This window comes from Jaculus jaculus, chromosome 2 (genome assembly GCF_020740685.1).
Source record: "Jaculus jaculus isolate mJacJac1 chromosome 2, mJacJac1.mat.Y.cur, whole genome shotgun sequence".
Taxonomy (NCBI): domain Eukaryota; kingdom Metazoa; phylum Chordata; class Mammalia; order Rodentia; family Dipodidae; genus Jaculus; species Jaculus jaculus.
Genome location: NC_059103.1, coordinates 28,793,425 through 28,805,509, shown reverse-complemented (window position 1 = coordinate 28,805,509; position 12,085 = coordinate 28,793,425). Strand labels below are relative to the sequence as shown.

The following is a 12,085-nucleotide window of genomic DNA, read 5'->3' as shown; positions in this document are numbered from 1 at the left end:
GGAAGAAAGCTTTACAATGGTCCATAGTTTCATGGTCATTTAGCTCTATTGTTGATATACCTGAGTTGAGGCAGAATGTCATGGTGGAGAGCTGGTGACAGAACAATGCCACACACCTTCTGCAGGACAGAAGTGGGAGGGAGCTAAATCAAAAACAAGGACATACCTTTCCAGGGCTCACCTCCAGGGACCTACTTCTTTCTATCAGGCCTCATTTAAAGTATCAATCATCTTTGGCAATGACCACTGGGATGACCCAAAAGGCAACATAGTGCTAAGAAGAAGGGATGGAGGAGCATCCAGCACTGAAACATTTCATACCTACCAAGGCTCAGGGTCCACTGCAGAAGAAGTGGCAGAAAGAATGTAAGAGCCAAAGAAAGGGTACCACTCCTTATATACAACTGTCCAGACAGAATTTAGCCTCGATATCCAAGACCTTGCAGGGCCTAGCAATACCCACACAAGACGCTCATAATAGGAGAAAAAGATGATGACATCAAATTAAAAGAGAGACTAAAGGAGAGAGGGAGGTGATATGACAGAGAACAGAGTTATGAAGGAGAAAGTGAGGGAGGGGAGGGAAATACCATGGTTTGTTGTCTGTAAGTATAGAAGTTGTCAATAAAAAGTATATATATTAAAAAATATCCATCATCTTTCAATAATGCTATAAATGATTAATCAAATCATCAATAGATTAACATTATCAAGGTCAGAGCCCTCATGATACAATCACTTTACAAAAGAGCCACTTCTGAGCATTATGGACAAAGCCTTCATAGAGCACCAGGAAGACATTCTGAATCCAAATTGTAATGACATCGCCACTCACTGATGACATCTCCACTCACTGCTGCCCTAGGCAGCTTTACTGATCTTTCTTTGATTATCATATCTCTACAAACCATGGGCCCACTTAACACACAGGCCTCACCTTGACTCACTTTACTTTTAGTTTTCAATCTATTTTAAAATGTTTTCACAGCAAGTATATTAGAGCACAGGGCTGAGAAATGTTGATGTAAATGGCCATTTGGTTAATCTATTTGGAAATAAATTTGCACTGTTAGAAAGACCTTTGTGGACTGGCTGTTCATTGCAATTGTGAATTCTATCTAAAAAAGTCACAAATGAGTGGTCAGATGTCATAGACCTTCCACAAATGTGGCCCTGGGTGGCTGAAAGCCTTAGCTTCACAGAGTAAACACTGTTTGTTTATGTATAAATCACAGTATTTTTCAAAGTTTCCTGCTTTAATATTGGAAACTAAAGAATACTTCATTTTACTTTTAAGTGACACTTATTTATTTTATTTATGAGAGGGAGAAAGTGAGAAAGAATTGGCATACCTCTAGTCACTGCAATCAAATTGCAAGTGTGGGCTGGAGAGATGGCTTAGCAGTTAAGCGCTTGCTTGTGAAGCCTAAGGACCCTGGTTCGAGGCTCAGTTCCCCAGGACCCACGTTAGCCAGATGCACAAGGGGGAGCATGCGTCTGGAGTTCGTTTGCAGTGGCTGGAAGCCCTGGAACGCCCATTCTCTCTCTCTCTCCCTCTTATCTGTCTTTCTCTCTGTGTCTATTGCTCTCAATAAATAAATAAAAAATGGACAAAAAAATATTAAAAAAAAACTGCAAGTGTGTGTGCCATCTTGTGCCCATGCATCACCTTGTGCATCTGGCTTATGTGGGTTCTAGAGAGGTGAACCTGGGTTCTTAGGCTTTGTAGACAAGTGCCTTTACTGCAAGCCATTTTTCTAGCTCTTAAGTTAATCTTAAATAAGACATTAAAAGCATGACCTCTAACCCACTGGCAATGTGGGAACAATTTATCCAGGAAAAACAATACCAGCAATAATGTAAGACTTGTACTTGAAGTGCCAGCCACATGGAAAGACAAACAAAAGCTGTTTACTGAAGCCCAGCCTTTTATTCAAAATTGTTTTCTTTCAATTCTACTAAGAAATAATTCCAAGTGGTCATCTCCATCTGGAGGTTAGGAAGCAGGAGACAAAAGCTGCTTTATAGAGTGTGTAGAACTTGCACTTGATGTCCTAAGAACTCTCCAGCTCAAAAAATGGCTTGACTGGGAAAGCTACATCAAGTTTTCACAGCCTATTTGTTCTAGAGGACTGAAAGCATGGAAAATTAAATGAATTGGGAATAGATAAATCATATTACTTTCTAAAACACCCAAAACCTAGGGAAGGCACACTCAAGGAAAACAGATTCCCACCAAACAGAATGAAACCACTAGAGCAGTTTTCATACTTATGTGAGGCTCTTAAAATATTTCCACCATAAACCTTCACTCTACAGGTTCATCATCTTTCCAGAAAAGTTTACCTCTAAATGCAAATATCTGGAGAAAAAAATTAGTTTTTTTTTTTCTTCAAAGTGTGGACAAAGTAGAAAGGCAAAACTGATTCATTGAAGTGAATGGGGGATGCTAACAAAGATGGTGGGTACAAGGAGATGAGCTCTCTAAAGATAAACTAAAAGAAAAGTGCTCCTACTAAGCTCAAAATCCCCTAACTGAAAAAAAAAAAAAAAGAAGGAAAAAAAGAATTAACTTTCATATATACCATACCAACTACTTCCTGGGAAGCTGAAGCTTTGTATGCCAACATGATTTATTTCTTGCTGGAATATTCTACTAATTGGATTGGTGAATGGCCAATTCCAATTTATTCATTTGTCTACTCATGCACTTCCTCATTTTTACATTTCTTCTGAGTGCCTGCATCTTGTTAACTATTGGCCAGGTGGTTGGTTTCTGCTTGCTGAATCAATGAAGGACTCTGTCACCTTTCTTCTGATGTCCTGGTTATGAAGCAAGCTCCTGCTAAAGCCTTTCCTCTTTATCTGGGCTGCAGGCAGAGAATGCCCCTGTCAGACTATGCATAGTGCTGCCTGATGGACAATCATATTTTTACTTCAAGTGACTGCCTGGTATCTGGCTGTCTAAACAGTTTGGCTTGATATCATCAAACATGAATCCCACCATGAGAGTGTCTGAGTGTCAAAGGCAGGTAGGAAGGATGTCAGTGGCAAGATGCAGGGGACTGGCCTGGATGTCTACTCTGCATAGCCATGGTCTCTAACGCTTCATAAAAATGAATACTTCAAGCTTCTTCATGTGGGAGAAATCAGAGATTATGTCACTAGACTTATACAAGACTACTTGCACTTTGACTAACTGACTAGCGAGGTCTACTCCAGGGCTTGAGTACATTTTCAAGGGAAGTAAAGAAGGTTATTTTATAAATGTGTGCATGGTACTAGACACTGGACCATCTACTTTCCTAACCAAAAAACTGTTATCTCTTGATAGTTACTAAGAGCTCACATGTCCATGGCATTTAGATAAATGAAGTTAATCCCCACCGTGACTTCGGGGAGTGCAGTGAGGTGGTAATTGGCTTGATACTGGAGTTCAAGGGCCTGCTCTTCTACTTCCTTCTCCTTGGCTTCCTCACTTAGGAACTAGGGGGCAGTAATAGCATCTACTCCCCAGATTCATGCTAATGATGTGTTGAGTTATTGTATTAATGTATGCAACATTGATATACAGGAAGAAAGAGGCTCATTACTATGGTCCAAACACTAGGAGTCTATCTTATCTAAAATAAATTTAGGAGGTACAAATAACTACTTTTTTGTCAGAAGGAGGATTTGAACTTGGGCCTGTGACTGTAGTATTGCCAGTGTTTTTAAGGAATCAACATTAGCTCTGGGAACTACTCTTCCACTTTCTTGTCATAGAAAGAACGTTGGCTAATATAACACTAAAACTGAGGAAAGGTCAACAAAGATAAAAACTTTTGTGAACAAATGTAAAACAAAAACATATCGGCAGGAAAATTAAAAAAAAAACTATACAACTAGGGACTTTGATTGATCATTGTCCACAGTACTGGAGATTGGCACAGTTAAAGCATGATTCTAGAGTTTTCCAGTTAGAAATGATATTGAATTCATTTTGATAATTTCTTACAATTAATAAAAATGTTGATACTCTTACAAATACATTTCACAAAAGTCACAAGAAACCCACATCTTTAAAAAATTTTTGTTTATTTTTATTTATTTGAGAGCAACAGATAGAGACAGAAAGGTGGGTGGGGGGGATAATGGGCGCACCAGGGTCTCCAGCCACTGCAAACAAACTCCAAATGCATGTGCCACCTTGTACATCTGGCTTACATGTGTATTGGGGAGTTGAATTTGGGTGCTTAGGCTTCATAGGCAAACACTTAACCCCTAAGCCATCTCTCTAGCCCAGCAATCCATGATATCTTTAACCCCCAAGAAATAGTTATTTTTTTCAGTCAGGTGGGATGATACATACCTATAATTCTATCACTAAGAGACTGAGGCGGGAAGTTTGGAAAACTGAGGACAGTCTGAGACACATAGCTAGTTCTAGGATGGCCTGGACTATGTAGCCAAACTGTTTCAAAAATAAGTCTTAAAATTACACTTTATAAAAAAGAGGCAGATTAATTAAATCTGTTCTTTCGGTATTACTCCAGAATCTCTTTAAGTTACTTATTCCAGAGTTTCTGAGGCTCAATTCTCCAGCCTCTGCCCTCCTCAGGGATCAGGGTTACAGGTGTGTGTGGCCATGTCCAGATTTTTACGTGGGATCTGGAGATTTAACTCTAGCGGTCTGAGGCTCCCTTGAATCCTCATGCTTGCACAGGAAGCATACTTCTTTGTAGCATACCATCTCTGTAGTCCTATTTTAGATATTTTATAATCAAATTCTCATATATATATATAAATAGTCAATTTCAAATTACAAAATTTACTAAATCAGATTCTCTGATCATTGAAAGGCCAGTAAACTGAATTCCAAAGAACTAAAAACGGGCTCCTCTAAAGGCACTAATGAGCTCAGTTGGGAGACAGCAGTATGCAGAAGGGGCCCATGGTCAGACTCAGAGGTTCTGGTTCTTGCTCAGCTGTGAGAATCTGTGGTAAGCAACACTTACACCCTGGGCACTCTATAGAAGATTTCGAATCTGGCTAGTTATATAACCTTGGGAGGATCCATTGCTGACTATATGCTTTAGAGACGAAATACATTTGGAGGTCAGGTGAATCATCAGATGCAGAGTCCCTAGTAGTGACATCAGATATGAATGGTGCTTTTGGTGCAATCTGTATCCCTTATGCATCTGTGAGCATTAGGTAGAATAAGGTTCTACAGCGTTTCCATCTCAACCACACCTAAAACCGTTCACCATGAAGCTTTGCTCTTCCACATCACTGTGGGGAATAGCCAAATCCAACTCTATGTGGATATTAAAATGTAAAATCCAGTTCCTCACTTACGTGTGTAGTAGCTACATTTTAAGTACAGGGTTCCTCACTATCCTTCACAGACTGGGTCCACGACCCCCTGAGGATATGGAAATCTGCAGATGCTCAATTCTCTTGTATACAAAGGTTCTGTTTTTGCATATAACTTACATACATCCTTCACAGACTTTAAATCATTTATACAAAGCTTATAATACTGCATACCATATAAAGACTATGTAAACAGTTGTTCAACTGTTTTGTTTGGGGAATAATGGCAAGGGTAAAAACTCTGTACATGTTCAGTACACAATTTTTTTTCAAGTATTTCTAATTCATGCTCAGTCCATCTGTGGATGTAGAACCCATAGATTAGGAGTGTCAACTAATATTGCTGTTCTGTTTCCTGGAATTTAATACTGTTGTAATTTAGAACATCAATATCCTCTAAAGACACATACATTTAGGTTTCCAGCTTGGCAGTACTGGGGAAGTGTGTGGGTGGATATTTTAGGATGTGGAGCCTAGCAGGAGGTCATATGCTATCAGGAGTGTGTACCTGCAGAGATCCTGGGACCTCAGCCCTGTTCCCTCCTTTCATCTTCTTCTTCACATCATAGTATGGTGCTGCTATAGGCCAAAAGCAGCAGGGCCAGTCAGTCATAGACAAAAACTCCTAACAAAGCTAAACAACGTGTCCTTTTTGTAAGTCTCAGGCATTCTGTCATACTATTGTAAAGCTAATACAAATATAACCCTAGAAACAATAAAACAAAAAGATTATTGTTCTTTTGCATTACCTGATTCTTCTCTGTGTCTTTGTACTTCTTTAGTTCATCTCGCACTCACTAACCCATTGCCTCCCTGAAACCTCAGTTGTCTCATACCCTTCACCCTTCCCACATGACTGGACTCAGGGGCCACAGAGAAGATCATTCAAAACCAGTGTCATGAGCTTCCTCAACATTTCCTCTAGCATTTCTTGGGTTTCCTTCAGCCACAAGGACTCAACTGCTTTCCATCTGGAAGTACTAATTTCCTGCTTTCAGATCTTCACCCATGGTATTGTTTCTTTTACAAGTCCTCTTCCTGATCTTACATTGGCTATAAGCAGTTTTGGGACCTTCTTACCTGAAACAAACCTCTTTTGGTTCCTAGTTTCTCTCACACTTTATCTGCACCTCTCATAGTAGTTACCTGGTATTATACTCATTCAAGTACATAGAAATCATTTCACAGCTTACCCCTAAACACAACCCTGGATTCAACATGGTTACTCGGTAGCAACTATATTAGTTCTTTGGACAGAGAGTTGTCAATACATTTTTGCTGAATCTTTTTCTCTCTCTACTTGCTTACATACATATATACACATATGCTGTAATATATAGGAATACATATGAATATATTATACATATATATTTAACCTTGCAAATGTTAGACTACTTCTAAAGGCAGACAGAACTGAATCTAATAATGAATAAATGACCATATTTCTTCAAATGATCTCAACATGAAGTCCTAAATAAATGGTCACAGTACCAGATCTTCTGACAGGAAAATAAACATGTACATGTCAATGGATAGAAATGCAACAGACTGCATGCAAAACATTTTCTTGAGGGTTTGAGAGGAAGATGTGAAAAGACAAAGAATGGCAAGCTAGCACAAAAAGAAAGACATCCAAACTGACATCAACTTACCTTGAGTAGCAATGTAATGATTGGGTCGATGATAACCCTAAAAATAAATGAGAAAGAATATTTGATAAACTTCAAATCAATACGTACCACTGAAGTCACAAGCCAAGTCTGTGGAGATGATGATGCATACAAATATCAATAGCTGCCTCACTTGAGAATTAAACTGACAGACATAGGATTGGGTTTCTCTTAATAAGTGCAGCTGCATCAAATATAACCACTTTGATGCTGCGCTGGGGGGCATAAGTAATTAACTCATACATTGGCTATGAATTGATGGATAAGCATGAACATCTTATGGATACTCTAAAATAAGGTAAAAACAGGCTGGGAATGTGCAGTACAATTTCATTTATGTTTGGGAGGTAATTGGCAATGTTGTAAGGGATGAATAAATTTTCTGTTATATCAGTATGGACAGTTACATCAGTAGTAATACTCAGAACCATTCTTAAAACACTGATAATATCATGACATGATGTTATAGCAATGGTCAGGAATTTAAATATGCAGAAATGCTGAGACTCTTTCAAAGGTTTGATCATGATGATAGGAAGTAGAAAAGATGAAAATTGGGTCCAAAGAAAATCAGAGAGGCAAGGGCATTTAGAATAAGGATTTGGGAAAGATAAAAGCCAACTTAAGCTGGGTGTGGTGGTTCACACCTTTAATCTCAGCACTACGGAAGCAGAGGTAGGAAGATCGCGCTACATGTTTGAGGCCACCCTGGGACTACATAGTGAATTCCAAGTCAGCCTGAGCTAGAGTAAAACCCTACCTCAGAAAACCATTTAAAAAAGCCAATTTAAAGAAAATTATACCTGGTAACACATTATATCATCACGGACCTTAATACTTTCATTTCTGTCCCCTAAAATGACCTCTAAATACTGTCCCCAAAGACACATATCTGCTAGATTACTTTTGCTTTTAAAAGCAACTCAATAGCAATGAACAACAAAAGGCAACATATTCTTATATAAAACCAACATAGGCTTCAAATTATGGAATTATGACCAATATTAAATAGCATTGTTTAGACAATTACTTATGGTTAAATGATAAGCCCCAATGGGGAAAAGAACACTGACTGCATGTCTAATATCTAACAAGGTATCTAGAAGGAACACATTTGGTACGTCAAAGTAGCTTATAGTCATATAAAGGCCTATGTTGCTAACCACCATGGTCCTTTCTTAGTTGTTATCTATGCAACCCATATGTTAGAATACCAAGGGTGCTCTTAAAATCAATTCTTTACTGGCCTCCAGGATAGTTTTAGGCTGCTCCCCAACCCCCTACTTGCCCGGTCACTAGACTACAGTTTCATTGGCTGTTTATGTTCTTTGATGTTGTTGTTGCAATGTCCAGTTCTTGGTTTTTCTTCTATCTGCACTCACTTCTTTGGACATCTGGCCCAGCCCCAACGCTATCAATACCATCTCTATACTAATGAATCTGATTCTCTTGTTTACAGTCTATACTCTTTCCATACCAAATCCTATTAGCTTAGCTCTCTACTTAGACTAAAGATTCCACTATTTCTCCCCTTTTACTGTTACCTGCTGGAGGAAGTCACCATCCCCTCTGATTGCCTGCATGGCTACTAAGAAGGTCTCCTTGCTCCTAATCCTGCTGATCTCATTTATTCTCCTCTTAGCAGCCAGGTCTGTGCTCAAATACCTCCAATGACTGCCCATCACACTTACAAGGAAAGCTGAAGGCATTACTATTTTTAAATTATCTGAGTCTATGAGTTCTCTCCTCAGCACCTACCTCTTCCTCCACCTTTTCACACCACTCAACCACCACTCGCCCTTCTCTTTCAGTGCCCCAGCCCAGCTCTACGGCAAGACCTTTGTTCAGGCTGACTCTCCCTGTGGTCTACATGGCTCAATCTCAATATTCATCCCCTAGGCCTCACCCACAAATCTATAACTAAAAATGTCAAGATTTTCCAATTAGTACTAAATTCACATTGTGTGTGCATTTTGGGGGGGGGGGCTGGGTTTTCTCACTTAAGCAGAAGCTTGTGTCACTTTCTGGTTAGACTGACCATTGAACCCCAACAATAGTCTTGTCTCTACCCACCCACCTCAGAGCTGGGATTATAAGTATATACAGCCTTACACAGGTGTTAGGGATTGACCCCAGGTCCCTCATGCTTGCACAGCAAGTGCTCTTACCCACAGAACCATCTCCACAGTCCCTACCTTAACATTCTTAAAGTTACTTTTAGATAACTCTTTCATAGTGGTTGTGATATTATATACTTAAAAATTTTTTTATATTTATTCTTTTGAGGCAATGCCAAACAGACTGCCCCCTTTTTATAATGAGAAGGAGTGACAGAGAGGGTGTGTGAGAGAGAGGAGAGGATTGGTGCACCAGGCCCAGAGCCGCTTTAATTGGACTCCAAATGTGTGTGCCACTATGTGCACATTTGCAACCTTGTGTGCTTGCATCACCTATGCATCTGGCTTATGTGGGATCTGGGGAGTCAAACATGGGTCCTCTGGCTTCTCAGGAAAGTGTCTTAAGTACTAAGCCATCTCTCCAGCCCATGATACTATATACTTTTAATATCACTTCAGTCATATTCCACCAAGAAAATAAAGCATTTATTAATTCTTTACTTAAAATGCTGGAGACCAGAAATGTTTCAGATTTTATTTATTTTTATTTTTTGTTTTTTTGAGGTAGGGTTTCAATCTAGCTCAGGCTGACCTGGAATTCACTATGGAGTCTCAGGGTGGCCTCGAACTCATGGCGAGACTCCTACCACTGCCTCCCGAGTGCTGGGATTAAAGGCGTGTGCCACCACGCCCGGCTTATGTTTCAGATTTTAGATTATTGAAGATATGCTTAATAATATGTGAAGTATGGGACCCAAGTATAAAAAACAACAAGTAACTTAAGTTTCCCATGTACCTTGTACACATGACCTAAAGGTAGTTTTATATAATAATTTGAGTAATTTTGTAAATTAAACTTTGTGTATTATTGTTGATGTGCCCAGGAGATTCCTCCCCCCTTGGGGATATTAACTACGCTGTGTGGTATGTATGTTTGTATGCATGTATGTATGTATGTAGTATGTATGTATAAGGTATAGTGTGCACCCCCATACACTTCCTGTGGGACGCACTTGCCTACATTGGGTGGGTTTCCTGCCCTATTGCTCTTTCACCTGATCTTGTTTTGGGCCGGAGTCTCTTTACTGACTCTGGAGCTTGTAGGGCTCTGACAATTCTCAGGTATTTGTTCCCCTGAGGGCTGAGGCTACAGGTGCATGTGGCTATACCCAGATCTGTATGTGGAATCTTGAGACTCAAACTTGGACAGTCTTAGGCCACCTCGTGCTCTCATGCTTGTGCCAGAATTGCACTTAACCACTGAGCTGCCTCTCCAGCCCTGCTTTGTGTTTTATATTTGCATTTTGACTGTAATCTGTCTCATCAGGTTAGTGTGGAATTTTCTACTTGTGTGACATCATGTTGGTGCTAAAAAAGCTTTAGATTTTGGAAGATTTGGGGCTTGGGGATCAGGGATGCTTAACATGTTTATGAGTCAATAACTATCTCTGTAAATGCTAACGGACTCAAACATGGTATGCTGGCCAAGCAGAGAACATGCCCTGGGAACTACAAGGAAGTGCAAATCTGTTTCATGTAGACTGGGCCTTGGAGGGCACCACAATGTTCCCTTGATTTTTTTCAGTCTACTTTTGATTTCATTCATACTTTCAACTGATAACACGCTGCCTCTTAAAGAATTTATCCTAATGTAAAACATTAAGCTAACATGATGCAGAGGGAACAAAGAAGACATCTTCAATAATTAAATGGCCTACATATTTAATGACATGTCTTGCATGCATGCGTTGGAAGTCCTGGAGAACAGCTGCAGACTTCTTTGAAGGCAACTTAAAAGTACATTGATGACAGGAGATTGCAAATCACTGCATTAGGAATTAGAGAGTTTTGTCCCATTAATATGCAAACAGATTTTTTAAACGCATTGAATAACTACAAGTTCTTGACAAAAAAAAAAAAAAAGTGGAGCCAGGCATGGTAGTGCATGCCTTTCAGCACATGGGAGGCAGAGGTAGGAGGATCACCATGAGTTGAAGGCCACCCTAAGACTACATAGTGAATTCCAGGTCAGCCTGAGCTAGAGTGAAAGCCTACCTAAAAAAAAAAAAAAAAAAAAAAAAAAAAAGTGGAAATAACATTTTCTTTGGTGTATATGTATGTGCATGTGCATGAATGGTGTATATCTTGTGTACATATATATATGCATTTGTCAATGTGCATACATTTGTGCATGTACAGTCCAGGCATTTCTGTTGGATGCCTCCTTGATTGCTGTCTACCTTATTTACTGAGCCAGAGTTTTCTCCCTGAAATGCAGGGCTTGCCAATTTGGCTAGTCTACCTAGCCAGTTTGCCCCGGGATCTCCTCCATCTCTGCTTGCCAAACACGAGGATGACAGGTTATCTGCAATACCCATCCAACAAATAAAAGTTTTTTTTTTTTTTTTTTTTTTAGTCCATATAAACCTGGGCTGGCAAAGAAGGTATAGAATGTCACTTGAGAATTTATTCAAAAATAGGCTGACCTGAGGCAAGCAGTGAGCATACCTTTACTGAGTAGTTCAGTGGGAAAAGGGACAACATTCATGGTTGTTTCTTTTTCTTTTTCCCTTTTTGGATATGTGCCCACTAACTGTGTAACAGATACATAATATGGTATGTGTCAGAATGGTTGAGTTTATTGACAGTTTCAAAATACATACATCGATATAATTTCCATTGATATAGTCTGAATTGGTGTCTCCTTCCAGCGTTTGCAGCCTTACCCGGGAATGATCATCTGCAAAATAAAAGGAAAAACAGTCTTGAATGAAAGCAACCCCTAAGGCTGCCCTAGCATCATACCCTGTGCAGAGTGCACAGGTATCCTGCCCAGACATGCTGCTTTAAAGACCCCTACAGATTGAATTGTGACTATGAATGTTCCTTAGTCCCAAGCCTGTGGCATTACTGAGGACTGGGAGGATAGTTAGGAGATGA

General features: G+C 39.6%; 1 protein-coding gene across 14 annotated transcripts in view; it reads right to left on the bottom strand.

Moving 5' to 3' along the window:
• Ptprm (protein tyrosine phosphatase receptor type M) overlaps positions 1 to 12,085 on the bottom strand; it is an 849,143-nt gene that overhangs the window by 91,386 nt on the left and 745,672 nt on the right. For all 14 annotated transcript variants that reach the window (XM_045144750.1, XM_045144751.1, XM_045144752.1 and 11 more), the window contains 2 exons: positions 11,809 to 11,885; positions 7,011 to 7,047 (listed from right to left, as the gene is read on the bottom strand). In XM_045144750.1, coding sequence (XP_045000685.1) covers positions 7,011 to 7,047; positions 11,809 to 11,885 — 114 coding nt within the window. The remainder of the gene's footprint in view (positions 1 to 7,010; positions 7,048 to 11,808; positions 11,886 to 12,085) is intronic.